Source organism: Herpailurus yagouaroundi, unplaced genomic scaffold (assembly GCF_014898765.1).
Source record: "Herpailurus yagouaroundi ecotype Mexico unplaced genomic scaffold, PumYag 202, whole genome shotgun sequence".
Taxonomy (NCBI): Eukaryota; Metazoa; Chordata; class Mammalia; order Carnivora; family Felidae; genus Herpailurus; species Herpailurus yagouaroundi.
In genome coordinates this window covers 13,675,237-13,693,318 of record NW_024412433.1, presented here as the reverse complement: position 1 = coordinate 13,693,318, position 18,082 = coordinate 13,675,237, and the positions used below count along the sequence as shown (strand labels likewise).

At 42.4% G+C, this 18,082-nt stretch overlaps 1 protein-coding gene and 1 long non-coding RNA gene across 5 annotated transcripts in view; one reads left to right on the top strand and one right to left on the bottom strand.

Moving 5' to 3' along the window:
- Window positions 1-18,082, bottom strand: part of DOCK10 (dedicator of cytokinesis 10) — a 270,818-nt gene that overhangs the window by 165,305 nt on the left and 87,431 nt on the right. The window contains exon 1 of one of the 3 annotated variants that reach the window (XM_040450864.1): window positions 6,227-6,471. The exons of the other annotated variants lie outside the window; for them this stretch is intronic. Within the exon in view, the coding sequence (XP_040306798.1) occupies window positions 6,227-6,451 (225 nt within the window). The 5' untranslated portion in view covers window positions 6,452-6,471. Of the gene's footprint in view, window positions 1-6,226; window positions 6,472-18,082 lie in introns of those variants that run through there. 3 annotated transcript variants of the gene reach the window in all.
- The window catches only part of LOC121014488 (uncharacterized), a 28,709-nt gene continuing 17,121 nt past the window's right edge, over window positions 6,495-18,082 (top strand). The window contains exons 1-2 of one of the 2 annotated variants that reach the window (XR_005783239.1): window positions 6,495-6,814; window positions 8,032-8,191. This is a non-coding gene — a long non-coding RNA (uncharacterized LOC121014488). Of the gene's footprint in view, window positions 6,815-8,031; window positions 9,506-18,082 lie in introns of those variants that run through there. The other variant, XR_005783238.1, reaches the window with a different exon arrangement.

Here is an 18,082-nt window from a genome sequence, read left to right as displayed (position 1 = left end):
AGTTGGTAAATTATAAAGTCCTTTGCAAATATAAAGGAAGGTAAGTCATCATATTCAACAGAAACATTACAGTTCGAAAAATCAGAATATTCCATTTTGTTAACTCTTAATGTTATTAGGAAAACCGAGGACACAAATGAGATTTATAGGAACTATGATTTAAGGTGTACTTTCAAGCTGAAACCAGACCTTTACAGGCTTATTTTCTTTTTAAGGAAATTTGACCAGATATACCTCTTAGCAGCACATCAAAATTCACACAGCTTTGTATAACAAATGATAATAAAAAAATAAGAGTGTTTGCTTCTCCATCTAACACGGGGGCTTGTAAAGAAGTAGAAAAGATCCAAAAAGATCTAAATCAAATTTAATTACATGTCTCATTTAGTTTTCTAGAAACACTTGAAAGATAATAAATATGATTAAAAATACATCACGACCCAATTACAAGTCTGCCTGATACCAGAGAAATTAATGCCTTAGAGCCAACTGCTGGGAATTTTAGATTAATTCACGTGAAATCTGTCATGAAGGCTTCCACTGGCTTAAACTCTGACACTATTCTAGAACGTTAACAGCCACACAAATGAACTTTTGGCTTGAGTACGAGGAGTGTGTGTGTGTGTGTGTGTGTGTGTGTGTGTGCATATATCCATAAACACATACATGCCACACACACATACAAGAATGTAAATGGTTTTGTCAACAACATGCATCTTATATTTTCAATAGATCTCTCCAATAATGACAGCTCCTTCTTTTATTTCTTTCCTTACTCTTGGCTACTTGAGATTGAATATGCATCGTGGGCATTTGTTGTTTTTTTGGCCCAGACGACACCTGCCCTGATTTCTTTTTTGTACTAGCATTTTATTTCCCTCTGTGGACTTCTCTCCCCACCCCTATTAGGAACAGTCTTGGTGAGTCTCAGTGTTTGGAACTGAAGGTCAGTCGTGTGGGATCCTGGCATCTCTCCACTCAAGATTCAGAGTTCTAGAGGGAAGTGCTGAATGGGCCTCGCTAGGGTCATATGCCCTATCACCCGGGACCGTGAGAGTATTTAACACTTTCTCTCACTGAACATCCCTATAAAGCCTAGAAGAGATCATCACTGCTTTTTTGTACAGATGCAGAAACTTGGATTCTGAGGACTTGGGTCGGCAGGCTGACTGATGAACTGGAATTGCAACCCAGCTCAGTGTCAAAACCTATGGGTCTCTCTACGCCACCAGTCACAGTGCTGCAGGAAGAGGAAACACAATAGCTTCCCCCTCTGCCCCCGCTCTCTCGGAGGGAGGCTGCTGAAATACAGCTATAGTCTTGAGTATGATTCCTGCTCCCTTTGTGAGCTGCGACAAGGTGAAGTCACTGGGCACCTTAGGGAAGAGGACAGAAAAATATTTATAAGAGGGTAAGGAGGATGGAGAATAGGAAATGAAAGGGATATTAAGGCAGTGTATACAGAATGCTAGCTAATATTTGTGTCACAGATCCAACGGAAATTGCCACTAATTGAGAGAATCTCCAGATTCCAAAAGTTTTGGGCCACAACCACCATCTGGGGAACAAAAAGATCTGTTGGGATCACGGTGCTACTTTCTGCCCATTGTGCCCTACTCCCTCCCGGACCAACGGTCCACCTCCCGCTCAGAGGTAATAAAGGGTGTCATCAGAGTCCCCTGCCTAGACTGTTGGGTTAAATCAAGTTTCAATTTACACTACTCCATTTCCACGGCCTGGATTGAATTCAGATCCCCCCACCCATGACTCCAGCTTTTTTTTGCTTTCTTCAACCGTCCATTTATAGCTCTTAGCCCTACTTTCCATTGTTTGAACCCGGATTCAGTCCTGTTTCATTGTTTGTTACCCTCGCGCATAATCCTGGGACCCTTGCCTGTGCTTCCTTTCAGCTAATTGGCTCATTATGAAATAGCTCAAACAGGTAATTGTGAATGTCTGTATGGAACAAGGAGTGGCAGTAAGAAGGAGGTACAGATGACCAGGGAGAAAGGCTGTTCACATAAACATGGAAAAATAGATTAAAAATGCACTTAAAGGACTATATATATAGCGCAATACATTGTATAAAAATGATGTATGTGAGAGATATGTTAAAGATGTTCAGATTAGATTATCTTTCTACAGCTTTTAATTTTTTAAATATTTGTTTATTTTTGAGAGAGAGAATGAGACAGAGAGAGAGAGAGAGAGAGAGAGAGAGAGAGAAACATGAGCAGGGGAGGAGCAGAGAGAAGGAGACAGAATCCGAAACAGGCTCCAAGCTCTGAGCTGTCAACACAGAGCCCAAAGCAGGGCTAGAACTCATGAACCACAAGATCATGATCATGACCTGAGCTGAAGTCAGATGCTTAACCGACTGAGCCACCCAGGTGCCCCAACAGTTTTCAATTTTCTATTGAAGTGCTAATAGGCTATTATGAAAGAGGAGAGCAAGGATTTTTTTTTTTTAATTTTTTTTTTCAATGTTTATTTATTTTTTGGGACAGAGAGAGACAGAGCATGAACGGGGGAGGGGCAGAGAGAGAGGGAGACACAGAATCGGAAACAAGCTCCAGGCTCCGAGCCATCAGCCCAGAGCCTGATGCAGGAGAGCAAGGATTTTCATGTGTATCCAAAGTTCTCCAAATAGTCTCAAATCCTGTCGATTCATGACCCACAAACCAGTAATAACTTAAAAATAACAACACACATTTATTTAAATGAATTTTTCATTTTTTTCCCTGACTGTGCAGATGATTGATATACTAATTCAACTTAATCGTGTATTTAATCTTTCCAAATTAGGACATGCGATTTAGGGAGGAAGTGATCTTTTTTTTGACTTCCGATGTACCAGAGATCACACCGAATGATTTGGTTAAAAAAATAAATAAATAAAAATAGAAAGCCAGTTTAAAAAAACATCTACAGAGTACCATGCACACTAGAAAAATCAACAGAAGTAGTTCTACTTGACAATCTAACGAAGAGGTTTAATTTTCCTTGAACTTCTCTCGTAATGCAGTTGCTCTCATACAGTATATTGACTGTGACAAGTGGATTCAAATAGGTGACGCCATGTCTTAGCCAGTTCACTTGAAAACAGGATTAATGAGGGAAACTTCCAAAACAATTAAAAATTCCAACAGAGTTAGATAAACAGCTTCAAATAGCATCTGAAGAAAACAAAATAAACACAACTGTTGGTCTGTGTCCTGAGAGTACCAAGTCTGGGTTGTACGCGTTTTAGGAAGTCACAGTGTTCTGGTGAAGTATTCTAGATTACTGTGAAATGAAACCATTTCTAAATCTGCCTTAGAGCAGGAAAAGGTTTGTGGCATTCGAAATCTACATGACCATTATAAAAACAGATAACCTATCATAATTATCCAGAGCGGTCATTATTTCTCCTTTCACTCCAATATCAGTATATCCAAAAAATTCAAAAGGAAGTTTTTTTGTTTTTATTCTCTGAGATAACCTCAGGCCATGTCTTCACGTGTTGGGCCTTTTGCCACTTGAATTGCTTCTTCCTTATCACCTATCAAAACTGTCTCTGAAGCTTGTCTAGAGATACTGGTTTAGCTTTTAGAAAGCTTAGATAATCATGCTGTGGAAAGTCCAATGTGGCTTTGTGTGCATTAGTGCACGGGTGGGGAAAAAAAAAAACACAAGACGTTTCTAAGGCAGGGTCCACCAACGCATAGAGCGATCTGGGACCCCTGAATGCCCATCTTGTCTACTGAGTGACTCTGTCACCTTTCATCTTTGTGCAAGGCTCCCAGGAGGAAGGAGTCACCTATATAGTCCAGTGGCTTCAATACACAGTCACTGAAAAGGCGTTCTCACTACGATTATAATCCCTCTTCCCTTGCCCTTGGAAATGGAAGTACTTTACTTGGTTTTCTTAATACGACAGACGTGACGCGGTTACTCCCCACTTTTTACGGTGTTCACATCACGTTCAGGAGGCACATGGTCAAACTGAAATCCAATAAGCAATCTTACGATAGACAGGTATTGTGACGAACATCTTGGGGCAGAGTAAACCGAGGTTCAGAGTAATTTCTGTAATATACTCAAGGTCCTACGGAGAGTAGGTGAGACGGTCGGACAGAATGACCCCCCATCTAATCACGTGCTTCACTTCTTTGGATTCTTTTTTCCAAAAATAAAAACCACATCTGGGAATGAGACTTCAGGATGGATTGAGAAACACCCCAGTCGACAGAAGAGACACTCTGCAAAAGGAGATAGCCTATCTCAGGAAGACCAAGGCTGGTGGCGGTAGCTAGCAGGAAGTCCCCAGTGCCTTCCACCGAAGAAAGCTAATCACTGTATGAATGATCTTAATTAAATGTGAATGCACAGCTACTAACCGCTGTGGGAGAACTCTGTCCTTACAGGCTGCTTTTCCCATAGTGCTTAGTAGCAATGCCTTCAAATTCAATTAAGATAATTCCTAGAGTGATTAGCTTCATTATATGGTAAGACCCTGGGGACTGTCCTGTTGCCAAGCTGTATGGGTGGTCTGCGTGAGATAGACATGTTCTTCTCCAGTATGTCATCTCCTAGCGGTCACAGGAAGTCACCCTCACAGTGGCATCGTCCACGGGACTTCTGAATTCCACCGAGCGAAAGGCAACGGGGAAAGTATAGTTTTTGGACTGTTCTAAAGGTTAAACGAATCCCAAACCAAACAAGCTTTTCAAACACGTATCCTCTTTCACAGGCTAAAAGTAAAAAACTGATGATGTTTACTGGGTGGCCAGTAGACAAGACACAGCTGGGGACCCTCGGGGCCCCATGGTGACCCAGAGGTTGGGTTCAGGACTCTGCACATTCCACTTATGAAACACTGGGTAGAGAGATATGGGAACAAGGTGGAAAGGCTCATTTGCCCATGTTTCTCAACGGGAGACATGCACTACAGAGACACAGAGACAGAAACCGATCGAACAACAACACGTCGCAAATGCTATGAGCCAGACCTCTGATAAATGCTATTCGTGTTAAATGACTACCAAATAGATGGTAAATATAAAGAGAACCACTATTACTGGAGACATATTTGGCACCTGATTTGGGCCTATCAAGGGTTAAGTGACTATTAATTTGATTATTCATATGCACTAAATGACTATTCATAAATAATCGTTACATCATCACCTATGTAATGTTTTTTAAAGCTGCTCTGTTTCTAGATTAAAGACGATGATACGAACAAAAAAGATTTTTACCCCTAGAGCAGGGGTTCTCAACCAGGACGATCACCCTCCTTGCCCAAGGGGATATCTGACAATGCCTGGACACATTTTTGATTGTCACAATTGAGGAGCGTTTGCAACCAGCGGGTAGAGAATAGGGATGTCGTTAACCATCATCTCACAACGCCCAGGGAAGCCTGGAACAAGAAAGAAATCTCGGATCCAAGAAGGCAATAGTGGCGGGGTTGAGAACCCTTGCCCTGAAGAAAGCAAGCAAACCCTGAACTACTTTGTAAAAGAACATTCTGTAAAAAGAGCTGCCTGGTCATGTGCCGTGGCCATTTATCATACAAAGTGGGCCTTCCGCGTTCCATGTGGGTCACAGATGCACTCCAGCAACAGGCTCTGACATTCAACTGTGGTAGCTCTTACAGATAGAAATCTAGAATTCCATAATAAGTACACATTTCCAGAGCACCCATTTTCTTTGCAAACAATAATCAGGCAGAAACATTTTTAGCCATAAACAAACCCAACTGTTTTAACCCTTGAAACCTATTAGTTGTTTTTTTTTTTTTTTTTACTTTCTTACTTGGCTCATTTAATCAAATATTTATTTATACTTTCTTTCATAATTTGGACTGTTCTCAGGATTTTAAAACAAATGAGTGATATGTGATCAAAATAGAGCAGTAATTTAAAAAAAAAACCCACAATTCCACACAAGTCATTGGTCAAAGTCTTAATGGAGGTCATTGTAGGCTTTTCCTTAAAAATGAAAAGATTCTAGTAATTGTTTAGCTATTTCAATCCTCTCTCCATATGTTTTAAAACAATGATACAAGTAATTAAAAAATAATGATGTAAGTAAAAGAGGATATTCATGAGCCAAAGAGAATATTCTGTTCTGTCTGGGACCTTGCCCACAGCCTATGTTAGAACACCACCCCAGGATCGATCTCTCTTTTTTAAGTATTGAAGAAAAGACGAAAAACAAACATTGACATGTGGATACCTACAGAGGTAAATCTGTGGATTTCTTCTTGATTTATTCTCCTCACCGTTCGTCTCTTCTTCCGAAATTCACTGGCCTCCCGTTTAAAGACCTTTCCTCGGAAGCTCATTGTATCCTGTTCCTCGAGTCGTGAAATATTTAACAATACCAATTTCGTTAAACACCTTCCTTCTGAAGCTTCACCAGGCCGAACAAATCCTCCTTCTCTGGTAAAACGGGAAATGCTCATGCTACACTAACAGAACTCAACAGAAAGGAAAAGAAAACCAAGTTACCGCTTCCTGTAACTACCAGCTGTTGAGTTAAGTAAGCTTTTGTGCGTATATTCTCCCTAATCACCTTGTCTAAAGTAAGACAATAACATAAAAATGGCTTTGGACATTTAAGAGAATTGCTCATACCCAAACAAACCATAAGATGTAAAAATCAACTGTGGAACCAAATCAAGATTGGATCAAAGAGCTGATTGACTGTAGGCCTCCACGTCTGCCACCTACACAGCCACCGAACTTCATCATCCTGGCTAGATCCCAAAGGTAAACTGTCATAATATACCTAGGATCTGAGAAGTCTGTTTCAAGCAGTTGCGCAGGTAAGTGTAGATTAAGTTAGTGGTCTTCCAAGATGATCACTTTAGGACACAAGGAGAACTTAGAATTCTACTGATATTGGTTATCTAAATAAAGAAACTGTACTTGAGGGGCGCCTGGGTGGCTCAATCGGTTAAGTGCCTGACTTCGGCACAGGTCATGATCTCACCGTCTGTGAGTTCGACGCCCCCATCGGGGTCTGTGCTGACAGCTCAGAGCCTGGAGCCTGCTTCAGATTCTGTGTCTCCCTCTCTCTCTGCCCCACCCTCAGTTGCACTCTGTCTCTCTCTGTCTCTCAAAATGAATTAAAGGTTAAAATAAAATTAAAAAAAAAAAAAGAAACTGTACTTGACTGCTATGTAAGGTGATAGACATTGACGAGGATACCTTGATTCTCAGTCAGATGGTTACAAACTGTTAAATAGTTAATTCCCTAATCTGTATTTTCTCTGGGTTATTTAAAATGCAACTCTCCCTTCAAAAGCACCTGAATTCTCCTTCCTGTTTTATTCTTCTCCATGACACTTGCTAGCCTGTGACACTACCATACATTGTACTTATTTATTTTGCTTATGATTTCTCTTCCTGCACTCGACTCTATGCTCCATGAGAGTGGAAATTTTGTCTGTTTTCTTTTGTAAATGTTTATTTATTTTTTAGAAATAAATAACATACACACATACACACACACACACACACACACACACACACACACACACACAGAGCACAGGTTGGGGAGGGGCAGAGAGAGAGGGAGACACAGAATCCAAAGGAGGCTCCAGGCTCTGAGCTGTCGGCACAGAGCCTGACGCGGGGCTCCAACTCAGGAGCCATGAGATCATGACCTGAGATGAAGTCGCACGCTTAACTGAGCCCCTTGTCTGTTTTCATTCACCGTATCTTCAGTGATGACAGCAGAGCTCGGCATCCAGAAGTTTCTCAGTATGAAACTCTTAAGTTTAATGAAAGAATAAATGAGGGCCTCACATTTATTATGCCTAACAATGAACCTTGTCCCACATGTATATTGTGTTTTGAAATACTAGCTATTGATAAGAACAACAGAATTCGTACACATACTCAGAGACTATGGGAATGTAGGCAAATTTTGTCTACTAGGTGCATGAGGTAAGAAACATTTAAAGGCCATGGGACTAGGAATTAATTGATTAGACACTTGAAACATGGGATCCGAAAAGATTTTGTTTCTTCACTGCAGGATGAGCCTACTCTCCAGTGGTGCCCACCAGTCTGATGAAACCACTGCTTGCCCGTGAGACATTATGTGGGTTATAAAGATGGTCGAAGGAATATGTCCACTGAGGTCTGATCTCCATGACCACCAAGACAGAAGCAAGCCCTGCCAACCTTCCCAGGCGGTGAGTCCTGAGGGAGAAGCATTATGAAGAGTCGTTATGCCTGCTTTTATAACAGACAGGGTCAGTTCCAAAGGCATTTGTCAAGGGCACATCTGTGCAGAGTCCAATAAGACATGCACTGCGGATACAGATACGACACTTAACCGGGAGAGCAATTTCTTTGCAAAAGGTTCCCAGTATTCTGAGAGTTTTGAACTTTAAGAAAGAAAAATAACGAGGCTGCTGACTCACTGATACCTTTTGCTCCTGCCCTAGCCGGAAGTAGGATTCAACCACAGACAGAAAGGGGGAGTGTTGGGGCAGCGGGAGACGACGAGCAAAATACACTGTGGTTGTTCTCGAGGTTTTTGTTTCCAGAGCCTTGTCTTCTCTCTCTAGCGCTCAACACGTTTAAGAGTCCAGGTGCGGGATGGCTGCCTTGCATGAGGCCACCCAGAAGTGAGTGGTCCCAGAAAAGACTCTTTTGACCATCAACTTAAAACTGTGGCTTTCTGCCCCCCACCTTTTTGTTTGTTTGTTTGTTTTGGGCACAGAGACACTGGAATAAGACATTCTCATCTGACCCTGAGAAGTCCCTTTGGCAAACATGGTTCTAGATTCTGTAGCGAAGGTGGTGATCTTCAGGAAAACTCTCACTTAACCGGCTCGTCCAAACACCAATGGCCTAAATAGAAGCCATCTGCTTATTTAATGAGCCTTCCTCTTTATCGAAGTTGCTTTTTTACTGACACAGGCCACTCCTTTTGCTCCAGTAATAACCGGACTTGGGTGAAGCACATACATATACCTCGGACTTGAGCAACTCATTTATCTCAACCTTGTCGTGCCTCAAACTGATAGAGAAAGAGAGATGCCGATCCTTCCTTGTCCAAGTGTGGGCACTGAGGAAGCTTCTTTAAAGAACTATGAGAAACATAGTAAGAGATGATAAAAATAAAAAATGGGGAAGTAAACTGTATCATTACTTTAAAACTGGCTTAAGTAGGCAAACAAAGATTCCATGTAGCAGAAGCCCTTTTGATCTGTGGTCACTGAATATTTAGCAATTTCACTGTATGTCGTTAGCTCTAAACACATTATACCATCTACGTAACTCTTCAGCAACTGTTAGATGAGCAGGCATATCATAGCACATGGAGAATTTTCAGATTTAACTTTTCTTTTTTTTTTTTTTTACTTTTTTCTTTATACGACTTTATCAGAGTCCACCTCTGGGTCACCTGATTTCCTGGGGTAAGATTATGTTTCTATTTTAAGATCTGAAAATAGTATTTTACCACCCTTTTTTTTTTTATGGACCCGTTTGAGAAACTAGTAAAAACTATAGACTCACTCACAGAAAGATGTAAGTACTCAGAAAATGTGCATGCATGGGGGTGTCTGGGTGGCTCAGTCAATTAAGCATCCAACTCTGGATTTCAACGCGGGTCATGATCTCATTGTTCATGAGTTTGAGCCCCACACTGGGCTCTATGCTGACAGTTTGGAGCTTGCATGGGATTCTCTCTCTCCTACTATTTCTGCCCTTCCCTTGCTCTCCCTTTCTCACTCTTTCAAAAAATAAATAAACTAAAAAAAATAAATTAAAAAAAGGAAAGGTGCATGCATGGTTGGAGGTCACAAATCTTGGAAGTCCATCCATGGACCCTCTTACCCATCGTAGCCTATATCCCTAACACATGATTTTAGAAGGTAGGAATGTTGTCTTGTAATGAAGCATTTAATAATATTGAGCAACTCTTGTGTGACTTCCTCTCTTTCCAATATTTGCATCCAGTCTTTCCTCTATTCCTCTTCAGGCGCCACAGTTCTTTATCCTGGAGTCCCTCCCACTCCTCAACTTCTGCAAAATGAGAATGACTCATTTCTCCTCTTGCTTAGCTGTTCATTGCAGCTCCCTTATGTACTGGCAGAAGGAGGCGTTGCCGGGCCACATATGAAGTTGTCAGATAGACATAACTTGGGGTGACTGCAAAGGAGGGGGAAATCCAGTAGCAAGGAGTGGGGTGTCCCACAGGATGGCACCACTGGGGACTTCCACTGGTTCAGATATGTGTTGGGTGAAAAAAAAAAAAGGCTACCTAGGGCAAAAACAGGAATAAAGGGAAGTCAGAGGTTAGTTGGCTCAACCACCAGGACTCACTGTCAAGCTCATTAGTAAAGCAATCTGGTACCAATTCATAATCAGAATTTATTAAGTATTACACTCAAGGAACTGCCAGCTTCACGAGAAATACAACAGGCCCTTCCTAGCCCGAAGAAGCTTGAACCTGACCAAGGAGTTCGCTAGAGTTTGAAGGAATCTAGGAAAGCTTTATAGTGAAGGTAGAACCTAAGGAAGACTTTGGTTGATAGGTGGGAGAAGGGTAAAGGATCCCCCAGGAAAGAGGAATGTAGCATAAAGAAAGCATAAGACAGAATGGTTACAATCACGGGATCTGGAATCAACTTGGATTCAAATCCCACGTTCGCAGATGCCTCACTATAGACACTTCAGACAGTCACTCACTCTCTCCAGGGCTCAGTTTTCTCATCTCGTCCCTCATATACTAGGGATAGCCCAGTAACTACCTCCAAGAGTTTTGGTGGGGATAAATGATGTGACACTTAACAGGGTCAACATATTGCATCGTACACAGTAAGCGTAACGACTACTTACTACAAATGCTATCAAGCAGGCCTAAACAGTGTGTTTAAGAAAAAAGTAGGAAGTCCATCCTGTCTGCAGCCAAGGTTCAGTGGGAGAAGAGAGGTAGGAACAACTGAAAAGAGAGGCAAGGGGCCAGTTCATGGAAAGCTTTGAATGCCAAGATCAGGAAGTTCCCGTTGTATCCAGAAAGCCATGGGAAACCACTGAAGGATTTCTGCATTACAATGAAAATAAGGCCTCTGGAAGATTCATTTGGTAGCAGTTTGTATTAATCCAGATGATCACACAGAATGGTGGAGGGTAGAAAACTGGGCAACAGAAACATAAATCATAAACGAAGATGTGGCAATTAAATGGAAAATGAATGGTAGGTGAAACTTACTGAGCAAGTACTGGGTGCTGGGTGCTGATCTAAGTTTATAGTACCTTTTCAAACCATGCAGTGGCCCTGTGAGCTAGGTATTATTATTACTGTTATCATCACCCTGCTTTTACAGAGGAAGCTCTTTGGGTCCTGAGAAGGTAAGCGATTGGTCCAAAGTCCCAAAGGAAATAAGTAGCGTGGATGGGATTTCAACCAAAGCAATCCAGCTCCAGAGCCCGTGCTCTCAACCAGAAGGGAGGTTTGAAGACGCTAGCAGGTTTCTGAGTTTGCGATCAAGATGGATGACTGTGGGGCATAGGGTACTAAGGAGAGAGGACTTCTTTTCCTACTAATGCTGATGTAGACATATTGGAGTTTTGGTCAAGAAGATAGGAAAGCAGACATGTCCAGCACCATTGCTGTATGTGTGCCTGGAACTCACAAAAGAGTCGGTGTGGGAGATGTGAAGCTGCAAGTCATCAGAAGAATTAAAATTGAGAAGTCTAAAAGTAAATCAAATTTTGGACCACAGACTTGAGAACACAGCCTTGAAGTTCTTTTGCATATGGTAGATGGAAGACAATTTAGAAAGTTGAGAAGACACAGAGATAAAGGGGGAAAACTGCCAGGGTAGTGCACCCAGGTGCATGGGGTAAGGAGTTCAGGGAAGGTGGTACAGGGCATCTGGGCAGAGGGGGATGTAGGACCTAGAATGTCCAAAGAGATTCAGCATGAAAGAAAAGCAAGATGAAAAATAAAGACCTTTCAGTCTTGGATCCAGACAGATCTATATTTGAATACTCTTCAGCCATCGATCAGATAACTTCCGGCAAGTTACTTGACCTCTGTCTGCCTGTTTTTTATATATTCAGTGGAGCTGTGAGTATACAGCTTATAAGTTTGTTGTGAAGTAATACATAGTAGTACCTGGCCTTGAGCAAAAAACTATATTTTATATACACACACATAATTCCTATATGTCTGCATATATAAGCATTTACTGAGTACGGTTAGTATTTATCAGGTCTACATAGGTTGTATTTATGTACAGAGACACCTACATATGCATATACATATACACACAAAATACACGAACACACAAATTCTCGTATAGATATGTGCACAAAAGTCTGGCTCCATGGTGCCCAGAGAGAGTAAGTTTGCAATTTTCAATACATGAGAGTCTGGATATTCAGAAGTTAGTTAAGATGGGAAACATTAACCATACTTTAGAAGAAACAGGAATTTGAATGCTAAGACATCAGAAATTTGAGAAACAGATCTGTTCATCTGTATTAGTTTTCTATTGTCGCTGTAACAGTGTAGCATACATTTGGTGGCTTAAATCGACACACATTTATTTATCTCATAGTTGCTGCGGGTCTGAAATCTGGGTGCAATATGGTACAATGTGATTCTCTGCTTGGAGTCTCACAAGGTTGAAATCGAAATGTCAGCAGGGCTGTGTCCCTTTCTGGAGCTGCTAGAGAAGAATCTGGTTCCAGGCTCATTCAGGTTATTGATAGAATTCAGTTCCTTGCAGTTGTAGGACTGAGGTCCCCATTTCCTTGCTGTCAGCCAGGGGTCATTGTCAGTGTCTGGAGGCTGCCTGCATTCTCTGGCTCATGGTCTCTTTAGAGTCCTGGGAAAACATCTTTGGAAAACTGTCTCCCACACAGTCTTATTTTGGAGTACAGCTTGGTTTTTGTGCTTAATCTTCTGTTTTTTAAAGTTTATTTATTTATTTTTGTGAGAAAGAGAGAGAGAGAGAGAGAGAGAGAGAGAGAGAGAGAGAGAGAGAAGGCACGCAGGGGGAGGGGCAGAGAGAGAGAAGGAAAGACAGAATCCCAAGTAGGCTCTGTGCTGTTAGCATAGAGGCCGATGCCGGGTTCAAACTCAGGAACCACGAGATCATGACCCAAGCTGAAGCCGGATGTTTAACTGACTGAGCCACCCAGGTGCCCCTGTGCTTAATCTTTTACAAATAAGTTTAACATCATGAATGTACTGAGAAGAAGGTTTAGGTGAGGATAATACTTGGCATTTGACTGTCAGCTCCACTGAGCAGTGTAGATGCAGGGTGCAATGGAGCTAAGAAATGATTGAGAGGCGACAGAAATAATGGCTTTTGGATCACTTCCTGGAAAAAAAAAACTAGCAGTGAAATAAGAGTGAGAAAGACAATGGTAGCTGTGGGGAGGGGCATCAGGACTAAGGAGACAAATCCGGAAGAAGAAAACCGGTGGAGAAGTAATCAGACATAGAGACACAGAAAAGAAAGGCGATGAGCTAAGGCAACAAGCTATGAGGTCATCTTTAAAATGTTTAACTCCGTTTTCACAACGTATTTGTGTATTTCACAACGTATTTCACAGCGTATTTGAATACGCTGCATGATGGGCAAATGATATCCTCACTGAATCTAAGAATCCAGAGGGCAGAAACTTGGGTTTCACGGACACTGCATCTGCACCAACTTGATAAAAATTACCCCGAAACTACGTTAGTACTGCAGAGTAACTGGAACCTTGATGGTTAAGTCTTGGACAGCTACACACGATGCCATGCATGAATCCGCAAAGCCTGGTTCGAACCCACGATAAGAGCAGTTTCCCGTGCGTTTCCACCTGTCTCCACGCTGCCTCTTGGGTCCATCTCTCTATTCAATTTATTCCACTGCTGAATTTTTCAGCATCTGCCGTGATTACTCCTGCTTTGTTAGAGGATATTTGCCTAACTCCTTTCATGTTTTCTCTTCCACTTCCAATCAATTTTCCCCTTTGCATGCAGGTTTCTGCGCTGCCGGGCTTCGCTCACGTAGGACAAAGAAGGGTTGCACCTCTGGGTTCAGCTCACCACCGTCCACCTTGTTTCAAGGAAGTAAAGCACAAGTAGCTACTTCCTCCTTCTCTGTGGTCGCTCCTGAGCGACCCTGGCAGCAGGGCTCTTTACTGAAGTTCATTACTTCCTGCTGCAAAGGTGGGGACTGAACAGCTCAGTTACCTTGAGAGAGCCTTGAGGGGCTTAAATGAACACAACAAAGCCTCTTATTTCTAAGTGTAGAGGTTTCAGTGGGCTCTGTCTGTAGAATACAATAGTTTTTCCTATCCCCTAACTTCTGCTCCCAGTAGCAAAGTAGAAACGATTTAGGCATTTCCCCCTTTATCTCTGTGTCTTCTCAACTTTCTAAATTGCCTTCCATCTACCATATGCAAAAGAACTTCAAGGCTGTGTTCTCAGGTCTGTGGTCCAAATTTGATTTACTTTTAGACTTCTCAATTTTAATTCTTCTGATGACTTTCAGCTTCACATCTCTGTTCATAGCCCTTCAAACATGTATCAAGTGGTAATGATATTGTTATATTACTGAATTTAAATGGGTCTTAGGAGGCAAAGTTTCCCACTTAATCAGGATTTGATGTGGGAGTGAAAGGGAGGAAAACATTCGTTCCTTACAGAGTCTCATGAGCCCATCTTAGAATCTAATGGCAATCAGTGAAGCGGTGATAGCTTTTTTCTTTTCTATGGCGGACTTAACGTTGGTCACCAACTTCTCCAGGGAAGAAACACTATAGCCTGGAGATATTTATATATCTCACCCAAAACTCTCTTAATACATTATACAGGAAATGAGGAACACTGGATTTAATGTTTGCCCTTTTCTCAATTTCCTGATGGGTAGTTAGCTATTTATCATTCACCTTGAAATTTTGGGGAGAGGCTTCAAGACTTCAGCGTTAGCTTGGTCTGTTGCAAAGTGGAGAACCGCTAAGAAGCAAGCATTCGTTCTTATGGAGACCATGCTTTAATTCAGATTCCCTGCCATCATGCTCAAAGCCAGAGCATAACAACCTGACGATAACAACAGCAAACGTACACAGCTATTATATGGTGTTCTCGGCTTGTGTTTCACACAAATATAGATAGCTGGATGGTTAACGCTTTTTAAAAAGCCAGGCAGCTAATTCTTCACCTCATGTTCTTCTCCCATTAAAAAATAATCAACCCCAAGTCAACATAGTTTCTACTGGACAATGATTCTTCCATCTTTTAAAGAAGACTGAAAGGCATTCCGGGTTGAGGCAGATGATTTCTTTTACAAACGATCAGATGAAAACATTCAATAGCCTCCCAGAAGATGGGAGTTGAGGGACTCTGAATCGATGCTATTATCTTTGATCATATGGACTATTGCCCAATAGCCATTTTCCCCCAGAGACGGGCGTTGTCTCTGCTGGCTGGCTCGGATCCCATGGGACCTTCCCACTGCTGGCAAAGTTAACTACACCCCAGAGTTATTTCACTTAAAATAAAACAAGCACCCAAAACTGGCCTCCTGTAGTCACTCCAATTGCTAATTACCTTGCTTTCACTATGAATGTCAGCCACGGTTTAATAATTACCCTGAAAATCACATTGTACACAAGTTTTATGGAGAGGCCAAGGTCTTTCAAACCTTTTGAGCTCTGATGGAAAAATTGGTTCATTTATATGACATTGGCATCGCATGTATTTTATTCTCCTGGTGGTCTTTTTACTGCAGAAGGATGCGTCTTTATAAAGGGAGGGCAATGAAGCATTTTTACCTAAGCAATTTTGATAAGGAAGCCTTGTCATGTAAATGCCAAACCCAGAGCATATGTGCAACAAAATATTCAGACTGACGAGGCTTGTTGGTGGGTCCTACAGACGGCCTAGGGTACCTCGGCAACCAGTCTGCACACAAGCCATTTCTTTAATGGCATCTTAATGCATTCATATCTTCTAGGGCCTCTGCCAGGAGGAGACAAAGCTAACAGCATGCTTTATTTTAAGTGTTTAATGCCTTGCAAGGTAGAAATGGGAGAATAATGGAAGGGTCTTGGCTTTTCCGTCAGGAGCTTCTTTCTGTTTTTCAGAGAATTAATTGTTGGACTTCCCTTATGTAGCTACGTGCACTGTGGTAAATTGTTGACCTGTTGATGTGTGATGGGTCAAGGTCCCACATTAGAGGACAAATTAGCCTTCTGCTATCTGTTCTTGCTGGGTGCATAGGAAGGACTGAGAAACAGGCGAACAAGGATTGGGCAACCCTAATAGGGGCACCGGTATCTGTTTAATCTGGTTCATGAGAATGGCAGCAAATGCAGAGAGGTGCTGGTCTTTTGTCGATAATTTCTAGGTCCTGGTCCATGCCAGGTGTCAGTGGTAGAGAGAGTTAAGACAGAGTGCTCATCCATAGTCCTCATGAGAGCTAGTGGTACACATCAAACACTCTATGGAAATACAAGAAGGCAGAAGCTAGGTGTCCAAAGACTTCATACAGGCATGGAGACGTGAATCAGGCCTGGGCAATACTAGGGCTTTGAAAGTCGCCACTATAGGAAGCTGAAGGGAGAGGTTCTCTTGTGAGTGCATGAATCACGTGGGGAGGTTGCTAAAAAATCTGGATTTCTGGATCTTATCTAGGATCTCAGCAGGCCTGATGGGGGCCTGGTAATCTGGTTTTGTAACTAACCTCCAGGTGACTCATCTGGATGCTCCACGGACTACACTTTGAGAAACCATGACTCAGAAGCTGGTTCACCTAATAGTTTTCTTAGGCAGAAAATCATATAACAGTGACCCGTGGGGCCCCACCTCCCAGTGCAAATTGTTCTTTATACTAAAGTCTTATTTGTAAAATCAAATGTTTCTTTCCTTCATGTATACTCAATAAGGCAGAATGAACTAACTAGCTACATCATCCTGAACTTTGGGGGACCGAGGAGAAAACCTTGGAGTGAAACCAGCCATTGAAAACTGGGCCTAAGATGGGCCTCATTTGTCCTTCAATTTGACTTCATGTCCTCTTTGTTGGCCATCTCTTGGACTTTTGTAACTCCGGCCATACTTGTTGCTCAGTTATCATCCGAATCAGGTTTTCTCAAACTCGACATACTGACATTTGGGCCAGATCATTCTTTTCGTAGGGGGCTGTCCTGTGCACTGCAGGATGTTTACAAGCATCCCTGGCCTCTGCCCACTAGATACCAGTATCCCCTCCACCCCACCCTGCTGTGACATCCAATGACATCTTCAGACATTGCCAAATGGCCTCTGGAGGGTTTGGGGAAGAGGGAAAAAATCACACCTGCTTGAAAACCCCTGGTCCAGAGGAGTCTTGGTGGCTTAGTCAGTTAAGCATCTGACTCTTGATTTTTGGCTTGGGTCATGGTCTCATGGATCATGAGATTGAGCCCTGCATGGAGTTCAGTGCAGAGCCTGCTTGAGATTCCCTCCCTCCCCCTCTCTTTTGCCCCTCCCTGCTTCTCTTTCTTTCTCTCTCTCAAAACAAATAAACTTAAAAAAATTAAAAAAAAAAGAAATCTCTGGTCCCAATGCTAATGCAGCTTATTCAGCCTCAATATTTCCTTGGTGGTGGCTTCCAGGCCCAGTGACCTTCTCGCAGACAATGGAGGTTTCTCTTAAGATCAGAGCTAGCTCCTTTTGAAAGTCAAGTTGACAGTCGGTTGATGGGAAGGACCTCAGGACTACTGGCCTTCTTTTTTTTTTTTTTTTTTTAATTTTTTTTGTCAACGTTTATTTATTTTTTTGGGGACAGAGAGAGACAGAGCATGAACGGGGGAGGGGCGGAGAGAGAGGGAGACACAGCATCGGAAGCAGGCCTCAGGCTCCGAGCCGTCGGCCCAGAGCCCGACGCGGGGCTCGAACTCCTGGACCGCGAGATCGTGACCTGGCTGACATCGGACGCTCAACCGACTGCGCCACCCAGGCGCCCCAGGACTACTGGCCTTCAAGTCAGCTCCCTCTTTCACTTCTCCATCCCTCAAAACCCCACTACTGGAATGAGCCAGGGTCTGGGTTTCTGTTACTCTTCTGGGATGTCCCTATTAAA